This window comes from Pituophis catenifer, unplaced genomic scaffold (assembly GCF_029215685.1).
Source record: "Pituophis catenifer annectens isolate HBS135680 unplaced genomic scaffold, rPitCat1.0.hap2 SCAF_7, whole genome shotgun sequence".
Classification (NCBI taxonomy): domain Eukaryota; kingdom Metazoa; phylum Chordata; class Lepidosauria; order Squamata; family Colubridae; genus Pituophis; species Pituophis catenifer.
In genome coordinates, this window is record NW_027256887.1 from 56885584 (window position 1) to 56900097 (window position 14514).

General features: G+C 42.5%; 1 protein-coding gene across 1 annotated transcript in view; it reads left to right on the forward strand.

Annotated features, from left to right (window-relative positions):
• Positions 1-14514, forward strand: part of ANO4 (anoctamin 4) — a 111206-nt gene that overhangs the window by 19458 nt on the left and 77234 nt on the right. The window contains exon 4 of the mRNA XM_070946824.1: positions 12273-12455. Within this exon, the coding sequence (XP_070802925.1) occupies positions 12273-12455 (183 nt within the window). The remainder of the gene's footprint in view (positions 1-12272; positions 12456-14514) is intronic.

Below are 14514 nucleotides of genomic sequence, written 5' to 3' on the forward strand. Positions count from 1 at the left end.
GTGTGTTGTCCATTCCTGCAAAAGAGTTTTGAGGAAATACCTAATTATGCAATTTTTTTCATTTGAAGAGATTGAAATACTGCTGGTCCATAATTATCAGAAGTCAATCAACTCAAATAATAATATTGGGGCTTCGTCTAAGAAAGATGAAAAACAAAACTTTTTAAAGGTTTTAGTTTAGATCACGGGTGTCAAACTCGCATCATCACGGTGGCACCATGTGATGTATTGCAACTTTTTCCCTCTTCGCCAAACCCGGCGTGGGCATGGCCAGTGTGTGACGTATCCAGCCCACAGGCTGCCACTTTGACAGCCCTGATTTAGATCATAGATGTAAGTTTTTATAATGCTAGTTGAGATGTATAGTGAGAGGGAAGGCTGCTATTTATTATCCAAATAAGGAAACATAACTACTTATGTTTATGTGACTTTTTCAATGCACATCAACAAGCAGCGTAGGCATCAGCAAAAGAGAAAGTGAATCAAGTGTGAATTTCAGAGAGTTGGCTTACATTTCTTTGCCAAAGAAAAAATTGTGGGATGCCCAAGAGGAACGTAGTTTGGTATTGGAGATTGCAATTATTCAATAAAACATACAGGATTAAGGTTTTGCAAATAACCTCTCTTCTTTGGCCGTATTCCCAAAGGTCAAATCCATGCAGATGCATTCAGCTCAATATGACACAAATGCAGCATGGAAATTAAGGATGTAGCCAACAATTCTAGCCTGTTTGCATCTTCAGTGAACATACGTAGGTATTTTTCTTGGAAAACAAATAGTTGTGGTATCAAAATAACCAGGCCCTTAGCATATGTAGCAACAGCAGCTATTGTTTTGATTTTGGAGACAGAAAGTCAGGAAATCAGCTCAAATATTTCTGATAGGCTTAGCGCTAAAAATTTTAAATACTTGTTAAATTACTTGTTTTATAAAATATTGCTAGCAGCTAATATGTGCATTTTTAGTGTTTATTATTTGTGATCAATATAGGTTCTTTTAATCGGTACTTTAGTCTCCATCAGTGGTGGGTTGCTCCCAGTTCTGTCCGGTTCTTGAAAACCAGTAGTAAAAGCGGCGGGAAACTCTGCCCACCCGCCGGACTTCATTAAGTACGATCTGCGCATGTGCAGAAGTTTCTGCACATGCATGGAAGTGCGAGCGCGCACAAGTGCTCCTGTTGCGAACCGGTAGTAAAGGTAAGTAGAACCTACCCCTAGTCTCCATGATTATTTTACAGTATTTGAATTAAGGCAAATTGTAAGTATTATAGAAATGCAAAAAACTGTTTTTGCATCCTGAGTGTAAGGATGACAAAATTCAAATTCTTTTAAAGAAATCAGCTTCTAGAAGTTCTATTCCACAGATTTAGTGCAGCCCAATAGCATCATAAATACTTACTTATTTTAGTCCTTTGTACTGGTCTCTGAACAAAAAATTCCTTGAGGTACTAATGTAATGTTAACTTATAATGTCACTTTTTCCTCTTTCTTCATCCATAGTGTAATTGGGGAGAACAGTATACAATATTGCAGTATCTTTTCCAAATAATTACACAACTCTTTTGATTAAGTGGATGTTCATATAAGTTTAGCATAATACGAAATGATTTATTTTGGATACTTGGGTATAATATCAGGTAATTCTAAACCTTTGCTTAAAATGTTAAGTGATTTTGGAAAAAAAAAATTAAAAATGGAGTACAGAACTAATATGCATAAGACCTAGCACTTCAATACTGTTCAAAATTATTTGTAATTCCCACTGAACATATGAGACTTGATTGTGACCCAAAAGCACACATGCATGTTATGGAAACTAAACTCTTTACTTATTTCATAAATGCAGAATTTTTATCCAATATCTGATTGGAAATGGTTCAACTGAAATAAATCCTTAGAGCAGTGTTTCTCAACCTTGGAAGCTTGAAGATGGGTGGACTTCGACGCCCAGAATCCCCCAGCCAGCGCTGCTGGCTGGGGGATTCTGGGAGTCGAAGTCCACCCATCTTCAAGCTACCAAGGTTGAGAAACACTGCCTTAGAGGATATATATTGCATATATTGCAATATAATAAAAATTAATGATATAAACTTTTGAATAAATTATGAAGAAAATCAACTGCTGTTATAGAATCTTGGCATCATCTTGTATAATGACAATTTTGCAAATGGCATCTGTTTTTTAAATCTTTATGATTTAAGGAGCCAAGATTTTTTTTTGCTTAATTGACTGAATTTTAGCCAAAATCTAGTTACTTTCAATGGTCTTAAACAAGCTGAAATGCTATGTTTCTTATGAGATTACTGTTTTAATTTGATAGCCTTCAGTATGAAGCAAATATAAAATCTTATTTCTGATATTACGGTTTGCTTCTGATTGTGTTAAATTTGAACATAAACTGAGTTCTATATTTAATACTGAAGGTTAATTCAGTAACCTTTTGGTTCTAAGTACTGTAAAAATATTGGGGGAAGTACATCTGAACCCTGTGTTAATACGTCTGCTTTTTTCTTCCTTAATGTCAAAGGAAGTCCAAGCATTTCTGGACAGTATCTAGAAACTCTTTACTAGGCTCCTTATAATGATTTTGGAGGTACAAAGGCCAGATTTTAAATTATAGCCTCCACCCGCACCCCAGCATCTAATGCTTAAACTGTTGTACACTCATTTCTTTCATCAAAAGTTGACATGGGTCCCAAATACCTGTTCAACTGGGAAAGTTTGACCATATCAAAAAATAAATACAACTTGTTACTGCTAGTGAAGGTTTTTGGAGGGGAACTAAAGAAGCAACTTTGAAACAGCTGTTACTGAACACTGTAGACAAAGGCATTTCCCATTATTTCCCATCCGTTTTTTGTATTTGTTTCCCAATGCCTATTAATATTACTCGGAAGTCCTCAGTGATAAATGCTGGAACTAGAGATAAATGACTAACAAAATTATTTGTGGGGGAGGAGCTAAAAAACTTGATTTGGAGACCAAATTTCTTTTTAGGAAAGTTAAATTCTTTAACTTTGCTTTTATGTAGCAAACATATTCTAGAGCTTACACTACAATTTTCATGAATTTTTTTCCTCAGAGTAGTTATTATGATTATTGTTGTGATGATAAAACTCTATTGTACAACTGAAATTTGGTGGTGTGCTCAAACAGAACTCTACGGGTTACAAAACTAAGCATAACTTAAATAATATTTACTGTTTAAGATATTTTTAGAAACTAACTTATCTGAGTATAATTTTGACAAGATTTCAATATGTAAAAGGGGCAAAATAACATTTATGGACAACATTGCTATGAATGGGCAACGTCTGTAAAATATAACAATATTCTCTGAGATTAGAAAAATAGGAAATCCTGCTAGATTTATTTACAAATTATTTTATTAGTAGACTAAATAATTGTACAGGAGAATAATAATGCTTATAAGTTAACTCATAAGTTGGAAATATAACTTATAAGTTGGAAATGCTGACAAATGCAAATTCAGATAATAAAATTTGGTTGTTGAAAATGGGAGAAACTGAAAAATTCTCTGAAAGTATTTTAATTTAAAAATTCAGAATATAAGTGTGCTTCGATGTCTTCTACTCAGCCTCTGGAAAATTATGGTATATACGGTATTCATTTCCCCAATTTTTGAATCAATTTTACTTTTCAAGACAGGTAACAATAAATGAATGGAGTCATAGGAGTCATAGAGTATATTCCAGATCTCAGGAATGGTAATCGTACCTACGTAGGTCCCTGAGAAAGAAATCAAGTTATGGGTCTAAAGGTAGCTCGGTTGATGGCATACAAAATCCTTTTTTGGAAGAGGTTGTTCCTCTTAAACTTAGAATTCATCTTAGATTTTTAGACATATAATATCCATATTTAATGTAAAAAGGACATAAACTGTGATTTCTAATATATTATTTTACACAAATACAGAATTATTACAAATTAAACTTAAGTCAGGTAAACAGGCTTTATAAAGAGCAACAATACGTACCCGTGAACATACTTTAAGGACAATAAACTTGGTTACAGTATAGCTCAGTTTTTCTAGTCAGCAACTGAACCTGTTTTTTTCTCCGCATAGGAGGGAAATGGCAGTCAGATTGGGAATGACACCTCTATGCAGCATAGGACCGAGTTTGCTAAATTTGCATGGCTCCGCCCTCCTGGCTCAGTGTTTCGACTCAGTCTATGCTGGACAGACGTGTCTTCCCAGCTTAGCCGTGTCAATCTTGGAATTTTTTTGCTTAACTAGAAAGCTTTCTGTTCTTTGGGACTATTTTGCTTTGAATCTATTTTTGCTGAGCCCCTTTGCTGACAGCTGATTTTTACGAGCTGCGAATTCTACCATCTGCGCTCCCCGACCATCGGGGGAGCCGAGCTGCATTTTAACGGCCTTGCCCTAGCAGCTTTACAGCCCTGCAGTCGGACTGTCGAGTCCCAGCGATCGCATTCACAGCTGACAGCTGGCGATCCGGCGCCGTTGGGGACAGGACCGGTGGCGTATTTTTCTGAAGACCTCGTTGCTGTGGTAACAGCCGGATGGCTGGCGGCCTGACTCTCCGCTCAGGAGGCGCCTCAGCTGTCAACAGCTCTCCCATCAGCGGCGATCGTGGTAATAGCCCCTTGGCTAGCAATCTGAGCTCTCCTGCATTCGCCCATCGTCGCATTCCTTGGAGCAGCGTTTTCTGGGCGATTTACCTGGCTGCAGCGGTCCTGTGAGGTGAGCCCTCCTCCGATCCCTTTTGTGCCCTTCTTCGCGCTCCGGGCAGCCATTTTGCGCTCCTACAGGCCTATCCAAGATAGTGGATGCCAGGCGGCCCAAGGCCTCAATCACTGCCGGCTCCTCTTGGAAGCGGCAGGCACAGGATGATCCAATGGAGGGTTCCTCTGGCCTTCAATCGCGGCCTAAATCCCCTAAGACTACTAAGGTCTCCTCATCCTCCAAGGTGGACCAGCACCGCCATAAGGCTTTAGAGAAGGCCTTTAACAGGGCCCAATCCCAGGCGGTTCCTGTCGTCCCATCCCTGCCTCAGGATGTTCCTTCCAGGGCCAGGTCTCCTGTTCAATCCCAGGCTGGCAGCTCTGTTAGGGAGCTCTCTCCTGATGTACCAGCAGCAACTGGCCCTAACCCTTTCCCAGGGATGGAGCCCCTATTTCAAAGCTTGCCTGCTCCTGAGGGGCCTCACGGAGTACAGGGGGAGGTCCAAGCTTCTGCACCTGCTCCACCTGTTCCTCCATCTCAGCTACCTGAGGCCTTTGAAATCATCCTGGCTAGGGCCATCAGACTAGGCCTGGCCCAATGCATGCAGCAGGGCAATTTGCTGACTGACTCAACGGCTGTGTCTCATACACAGCAACCTGTGCAAATGGAGGATTCCATATCTGTGCAGGACCTCGCAGATTCCCCAGTTTCAGCTGACCAGGCCTCTGTTTCCGAGGCCGATGAAGTGCCAGACTCAGCTCTCTCTGACGATGAGGGTCTGGTCCCTGACCAACCTCCATTTATTGGCCTTTTTTGGCCTCAAGTCTTTCATTCCTTACTGGCATAAAGCCATAGCGACTGCTCATTTAAGAAATGTTGCCGCTGATCCTACATCGACCACCTCTTCGGATCCTGCTTCTGCCATGTTTGCAGAGCCCACCGTTGACCCAGAGACCATTCCTGCTCCCAAGCTGTTTCTGTATGTGCTTCACCGTCAGTGGGCTATCCCGGGGGCAGGACCCAGCCCCAACGGGCTTGACAAACATCTTTACAATTCTGCACCCGCTCTTTCAGATATCCTCCAACCTCCATCTGTGGATCCTCCTATTGTGGCCCTTTGCAACTCTTCCCATACTACTGGCCCTCCGGAGGAATCTCTTCACCTGGAGGATAGGTGAGCTGAGAAAACATTGCTCAAGGGTCATCAAGCGGCTGCGTGGGCCATCAGGTCCTCAACTTCGGCGTCCTTCTTTAATAGGGCTGCCCTCCTCTGGCTCAAACAACTTCAGGACCATATCTCTCCTTCTGACTCTCGATCTCGTCAGGACTTGAACAAAATTTCTGCAGCCCTTGAATACTCGGCGGATGCGACATTGAACGCCACCAGGTTTGCAGCTAAAGCCCTTGGCTCCAGTGTGACTTCTCGCCGCCTCCTCTGGCTTAGGAACTGGAATGCTGATCTGCGCAGCAAATGGCAACTGGCATCCACTCCTTATACCTCCGGACGTCTCTTTGGTCCTCCCCTGGAACCTCTACTCGTTGAGACAAGAGACCGTCGCAAGATTCTTCCCTCCGTCACCAGGCGATCTGATTCCCGCTTCTCCTCTCTGCCTCGGTTCCAGTCCTTTCGAGCTCCCGAGTCTGGTACTTACCAGCCACGATACCAACGTCCCTTTCCATCCAGGCCCCAACACCCGGATTCCCAGGTCAGACAGGGGGGCAAGTTCCTCTCCAAACGCTCCTTCCGGGGAGGGAAGGGACGTTTCCCAAGGAGATCCCGCTAGTCCCCATGCGGACGCTCCCATTGGGGGCCACCTGTCCCTCTTCTTCCACCAGTGGGAGGCATCTACTTCTGATGCCTGGGTTTTGTCCACCATCAGATCAGGGCTTTATTTAGAATTCCACTCCCTCCCCCCATCCGTTTTCCTCGCCTGTCCAGTCTCTCGGGACAGGATCAAGAGGGAACTGATCGTTTCAGCCATCTCCCACCTGTTGGATATCAGGGCAATCCAATGGATGCCCCGGGGGCAACGGGGCCTGGAGTTCTATTCCCGTCTATTCGTTGTCAGGAAAGCCTCGGGGGGATGGTGGGCCATTCTTGACTTAAAATCCTTGAACTGTTACATAATCTATCGACGGTTCAAGATGCACACTCTGTTCACCATCCTCGAGTGTGTGCGTCCGGGGGATTTTCTATCCTCCATAGATCTAACAGAGGCTTTTCTCCACATCCCCATAGCCCGCCCCCACCACCAGTACCTCCAATTCAGTTTCCTAAGCGAGCATTACCAATGCCCTTCGGCCTCTCCTCGGCCCGTAGGGTATTTACCAAGGTTATGGCCGCCCTAATTGGACATATCCGGACTCTTCCTGTCCGTCTACAATTTTATTTAGATGATATTTTGGTCCTCTCTCCTTCCCTCCCGGATGCCCACCGGGACTTGTCTACAGTTCTCTCCCTTTTGCAGAGTCATGGTTTTTCTATAAATTGGGCTAAGAGTCACCTTGCCCCGGGTCCCTGCATTGTGCATTTGGGGGCAGCCATTGACACCATCCCTTCGATGGTATCTCCTGATCGTCAGGATAGCATTAGGGCTCTGGCCTCTCAGTGTAGGTCGGAAGGTTCAGTCTCTGCCCTGAAATTATCCCGTCTGTTGGGGAAGATGGTGTCCACTTTCGGAATAGTACCTTGTTCTCGCTTGCATAGCAGGCAGCTCCAGTGGTTTTTGCTCCCGCACCAATGGGCCGGTCAGGGTTCGTCGCTGATTCGCCTTCGGCTGATGCCCCAAGTCTCTGTGTCTCTCCGGTGGTGGACATCGCATGTCATAACTCGGGGCACCTGTTTTCGGGAGCCTCCTCGCCTGTCCCTGGTCACGGACGCCAGCCTGTCTGGCTGGGTGCACACCTCGATTGCGGACCGCTTCGGGACTCCCTTGGTTGACTTATTTCCCTCTTCGGCCAATCACCATGTACCCCGGTACTTCTCCAGGTACCCGGATCCCAGGGCAGAAGCCACAAACGCCTTGCGCAGCCCCTGCCCCCCCCCGGCTTTCTCTACGCCTTCCCCCCTTCCTCTGATCACCAAATGCATTCGGAAGATGCTGGACGAGAGGGCGGAACTCATTCTTCTGGCCCCTCACAGGCCCCGGCAGCCGTGGTACACGGACCTGAAAACCCTATCAGTGGCAGCCCATTGGCTGGTTTTTACTCAGGGCGCCCTTCACCATCCGGACCCCTCGAGCCTCCAATTAACCGCTTGGTGGCTGAGCGGAGCCTTCTAACAGCAGCCTGTATCCCAGCCTGGGTCATTTCAACTATGCAAGCAGCTCGCCGTCCCTCGACTCGACAGATCTACAAGGCCACTTGGGCTTCCTTCTCGGCCTGGTCGGCCGGGCCAATATTGATCCGGTCGCTGCTTCAGTAGCTAACGTACTTACCTTCCTTCAGGAGGGTTTTGATGCGGGCCTGGCCCCTAACACTCTGCGTCGCCAGTTGGCAGCTATTGTGACTCTGACCCCCGAGCCCGTCTTATCGGAGGGAGAAGACTCCGAAAGTGAAGGGGAGGAGTTGGCAAGGCCTCCCTCTCCAGGACCCTCCTCTCTGGCAATGCCTCAGGTGTCTTCCGAAGGAGAAGAGATAGGCCAGGAGCCAGGCACTTCCTAGCAGCCGCAGTTAGACAGCAACGGAGATAAGTCTTGGCTGGATCCCCGACAGCGTCGGAAAGACAAGCGCACGCAGCAGAGAAGGAGGCATGCCAGAGATTAAGCTGAGTCACTGGACCACACCCCACAGGGGATAAAAGGGGGTGTGGTGGCCATTCAGGCTTTGTGACGGACAAAACTGAAAGCTAGTAAGTCATTCTGCATTTCTGGAACTTTGTTATATGCTCTGCTTGGATTGATTCTTGGACTGGACTTGACTATTCTTTGGCTTTTGTGGACTTACTTTGATTATTTCGGAGGAGATAAACCTCCTTTGTAAGTAAAAACTTTTGGCAAGCAGCCATTGGGTTGCTGCCAATTCTGTTATCAAAGGAAATTCTTGTCTGCTGGTTTATTTTAACTCTTGGTCGACTGCTGGTGTGTGTGTGTGAGACAGGGACAGAACAGCTATCTCGACGGTGTTGTCCTGCAGCTCCATGGACTCGCTCGCCCGACATCCTTTCCTCCGCAGTTTCCTTCGAGGGGTGACAAATCTGAGACCGCCAGTTGTCCACCGGTTTCCGACTTGGAACTTGAACAAAGTCCTACGGGCCCTTACAACGGCGCCTTTCGAACCTCTTCGTCAGGTTTCCCTGCGCTTCTTGTCCTTCAAGGTGTCTTTCCTAATTGCAATCATCTCGGCTCGTCGTATATCGGAGTTGGTGGCTCTCTCCATCTGCCAGGATCTGTGTATCTTCCATACTGACAGGGTCGTCCTCTGCCTCGACCCGGCCTTTTTACCTAAGGTGAACTCAATCTTCCACCGGGCGCAGGAGCTGGTTCTTCCGGATTTTTGCCCTCGCCCCATTCACAGACTAGAGCGCTCCTGGCACACTCTCGATGTACGTAGAGCCATTAGGATTTACATCTCCAGGGCAAGTCCCTTCCGTAAAACGGAAGCTTTCTTCGTATCTTTCCAAGCAGATTCTATCAGCACACCGGTCACAGGCCCCACCCTGGGACGCTGGGTTAGGGCCACCATTGCTACAGCGTACCAACAACTTTGTCTCCCGGTGCCTCCACAAATAACGGCGCACTCAGCTCAGAGTGCAGCCACGTCTGCAGCCTGGGCCACCCGGGCGTCCTTGGAAGAGGTCTGCCGGGCAGCCACTTGGACTGCCCTCACTCCCTTCATCCGCCACTACCCGGTGGACTCATTTGCATCAGGGGATGCTGCCTTCGGCCGTCGAGTTTTGCAGGTGGTACACCAACCTTGACTATTCCAGACCGGAGCTCTCCCGCCCTGGAGGACATTCAGCTTTGGTATGTCCCCAATCTGACTGCTGTTTCCTCCATAGCGAGAACCAACGTAGCAGGTAAGACCAACGTCCAGTCTATGCAGGAATTGCATGTAGTTAAAGCATTTGTCCCAAAGGTGCTTTTTCAGGAGGCAACTGGACTTCTTGTTTTTTCTTTGAAGACGTTTCGCTTCACATCAGAAAAAATTGCAGACTACAGGAACCAGGAGCACTACTCAGGTGACCCTGAGGGCACAGATAAACCTCCAAGTGCTTCAATGACCCTCTAAAAGGATGCAAATGACCAGCTGTCTGCAAGGAATATAAATCCTCCCATTCTCTATTATCCTGTCAGGGCTGAAGAAGCTTCAGCGAAACGTCTTCAAAGAAAAAATAAGAAAGTCCAGTTGCCTCCTGAAAAAGCACCTTTGGGATAACCTTGACCTGGATGACTGAGAATCTCTACAGATTTTTAGTTAAAGCATTTGTTTTTATTTTTAAAAAAGGGAAGCTCTTTGGTCTTACAAAGATTTATTTATGTTTTGAAGATGATAAAGATAGCATGGCATTTAAAAATCTACACAGATGTTAAAGTTAGTATAGAAAAGCAAGAATGTAAATGGTGCCCTGTTGGATCAGGCCATAGGCCTATCTGGTCCAGCATTTTGTGTTACACAAAGGACATTTGTATGCATTAGGAAGCCCGGACTAAAGGACACTAAAATTCTTCCAATGTCAATCAGTATTTAAGACAGGTTATGTATAATTTAGAAGGTACTGTAGTAAACAGCTACCAGCATTATTAGATATTTAATCTGATCAGTATTCATGTTCCTGCAGGGACCAGTCCAGGAAGTCTCCAAGAATTCGACACAATTGAATGGAAAGGGAGGGGGGGTGATTGATGTTTTATATATCTCTACCATATCTCCTATTACCCTTCTTTGTTTCAAACTAAAGAGCCTTGATTGCTGTAATCTTTCTTCATAAGGGAGCTGTTTCAGTTCTCTAAAATTTTTGATTGGTAATTTTTGAATTTTTTTTAGGTCTGTATATCTCTGCTGGTTACCATTCAGCCCTAAAACAAGATAATCTGTGTACAAATTTAAAAAACACTAGCCCTTCCCCCTCACCTTCTTTAGTCATTACCCATTAATTTCTCCATTCCATCCTGTTTTCTTAGTAATTGCCAATTCACAAAAATACCTATCTTCATTACTGTTGAATTTGTTTCGGTGCCTTAAGAGGTCTTTGTTCAAGTTTTTTAAAATCTCAAGCAATATCTATCGGCTTGTCGTTATTTCAAAGAAAAGCACTTACGTAGATGCTAAGTTTCTAACTCCTCTATGGACCAAATGAGCCCAGGCCAAATATATGAAGCCAGATATTTTCTATTTATTCCCTAGTTGTAGGCAGCAATATATTAGAACCAGTTTTGTTATAATTTCCAAAATGCTCAGTTTGGCTCAGATTAACCAGTGCAAATATTTTAACTAAAGGCTTCATATGATTCTATTGTTACCAGTTTGCTAGTACCAGCTTCCCCAACCCATAGAGATTTAGTGGGAATAATGGGATTTGTAGTCAAAGACATCTAGCATCTTTACTTTGGGAAGGACTGATATAAAAAGTGAATGGAAGCATAAATTCCATTTTTAATCTATACATCTATAGATTCGTCATTCCCTTAAGAAATATTGTAAATTATTTTCCACTATACAATCAGAATAGTTTGACATTTTTCCTCAAAGCATTAGCATTAGGAAAGGAAAGGAAAGCTCACCTCTGTAACTACTGTGATGCTGTTCTTTTTAAAGAAGTGACATTTTATCATTGGCTATTCAAATCAATCTTTTTAAAATATGTATGTGTGTATGAATATAGATAGGATATATAAATAGAATAAATAATATAATTAATATAATATAAATTTCTAATTGTATCAATAAGCTAGAACTTAATTTTATTCAGGAAAACATTTTGAAATCAAAGAATTGGAGAGGAAGGAAGGGATACACATATATATCTTGATTTTTTAATTATTACAATAAATTTGATTTGATAACTATGGTTATAAATAAGGAGAGTAAATACACTGACATAGTGATTTAGTTTTGAAGGTAAAACAGAAAATTATTAATGAAGTTCATCTGCTCCTTTTCAGGACCTTTCCTCTAATATAGATAAACTATTCCTCTACCATCTTTTAAAATCACTAAGAGAGTAATCATAAGATATAAAAAGACAGGTTCTTGTATCTTTAATATTTGTATAGCTGTGAGAATTTTATTAGCAGCAAATAAACTCTATTGTTATTTTGGCAGTTTCCCGTCCCCTTTTTTTCATATTGAAGAGAGCACATTACTTGGTACTATTAGGAACTATTAATCTGCAAGTACCTTAAGAGCCTTCATAACAAGGTGATACTTAAGTATACCTACTTAATACAGTATATTGCAACAATAATTCTCAAAACTGGGAAATGTTCAGATTTAAATTATGAATCCAGATTAGCATAAAATTTAGGCATTTCTTTCAACTTTTCATTTCAGATTCTACACCAAAATTTGTACTAGTTGTTCAAAGTTTGCCTCCTATAAACTTTTATCTTTTCCTTTTTGGTAGGTAAAAGCTTGTGTATTCATGGGGCTGAAAATTGTACACGGGTCTACCACAGGAGAAGTACAGCAAATAATTGGCTACATCCATCTGTGGTTAGGCATTCTTCATTTCCACAAGTTAGAAACTCAATAAACATGGAAGCTTCCTCTTCTGGATTTGTTACATCACCAATTTCTCATCACACAGGTATTTAGTTCTATTGTTTTCCTAACAGCTTTACAAAAATTATCCCTGCTGTGAAATACTGTGTTTAGAATATCTATCAACCTCCATAGAATTAATCTCTAGATCAGTTAATAGATAAAACTACAGTTATTTGCAATTGTCATAATGATTGATAAGGAGAGCAGGAACAGAGATGGTTGGGAGATCTTAGAGAAACTGAGATTTTGTTTCTAAGATACTCTATTATTGTCATCCAGTATTGTTATGCCCACTTTTGTATTTTAAAAAAAGCCATGCCAAAATACCATATTTTTCGGAGTATAAGACGCACAGGAGTATAAGACACAGCTTAGTTTTTGGGGAGAAAATAGGAAAAAAAAAATCTGTCTACCACATATTCATCTGGCTGGTGTCCTTAGTCTGGTCAGCTTCAGCACATTAGTTTGTTGGTTATTTATCCCCTGCTTGGGGATAAAAAACAGCTTCTAAGGTACAGTTGAGAGGAAGCAGCAATGAGAAAAGCAAGTAAAGCACAGGGAGATCGCTTCACTCGGCTAGCGCCTAGTTAGGGCTGAAAAAAAGCTTCTAAAGCAGTGGTCACCAACCAGTGGTCTGTAGACCACTGGTGGTATGCGAGAAAATCTTGGTGGTCCGCAGGAAAATTATTTGCATTTTTTATATTGCACTAAATGCTATTTATCTTTTTTAAAAAATCATATTAGTGGTCCGCAGGATTTAAAATTAGGAATTTAGTGGTCCCTGAGATCCGAAAGGTTTGTTAAGGTTATTGTTGTTGTGTTACCAACCAGCAGAGTAGATTGCACAGAGAAATGTTGCTGAGAGCAATGAATAAGAGATAGGCAAACTGGTTTATCAAAAACTTACTTTATAGTAGAAAAACAGTCTCATAGTCTTTAAACAAATTCCAAGTCTTTGCCAGTAAATCAGTCCAGTAGTTACAGAATCTTCTTACCCAACAAACAGTAGTTGGTTAGAATAACAAACTCACTCTGGTTCACAAACCACGATGGTTGCAGATCCATCAAACAATGATTACAGATAGCACCTCCTCTCAATGGTAGCTTATCATCACAGCTTCATCATCACATCATCTTCATACACAATGGCAGCATAGCATTGCAGCTTCCTCATCAACAGCAGATCATAGCAGCAACTGAACACGTTACAGAAGCTTTGCTTAAATATTCTCACAACCAGTAATTATGTGATTACAGCATGACTCAGCATTAAAGCCACATAATACATATACAGCTTAAAGTTACAATACACTTATATTGCCTGGACAACTGTTAGGCTCAAACCATATCCTAACAAGGTTGATGACTCCTGTTCTAAAGAACAGCTGAGAGTCGGAGCAAAGCATGGAGATCGCTTCACTTGCTAGCGCCTCGTTAAAGCACAGAGGAGAGTTGAGGGAGCAGGCAAAGTTGGGAAGATCGCTTCATTCGCTAGCACCGCATTAGCACCTCGTTAGGGCTAAAAAAAAAAGCTTCGAAAAAGCTACATTTGGAGTATAAGACGCACCCAAATTTTCAGCCTCTTTTAGGGGAGGAAAAAGGTGCGTATTATACTCCGAAAAATACGGTAGCTATATTTCTTCTCTGAATACAAACAAATTAGATGATTGTAAGTTTATCTGTATATTATGTTTGAAATATAGAGATAAATTCACAATCTAATTGATAGATTATAATTTCTTATTACTCAGGCAACATGTACTTCAAACATGCATCAAAAGGATTTTCACACCAATGAGGACAACAGTAGCTGCTGGGAATCTTTTTTTGAAATATCATTGGGCTTTCTGGCCATTTTGGCGATTCTGAGCTCTTGAGCAGCAAGAGCATTTATTTTTATTTTTTTCTTTCAAGATCACTTTCAAATTACTGACACTCAAACTATTCATAAGCATCCAATTGTTGTGCAGTTGTTAGAGAGTCATCTCAGTCTAGTGTTTTAAATCTATGTAGGAATAACTTAAATTATATCCTCATATACCCAGATGTGTCTGTATAAGTTCAAATAAGTAAAGAACATTGCCTATCTTTGTTATATCACT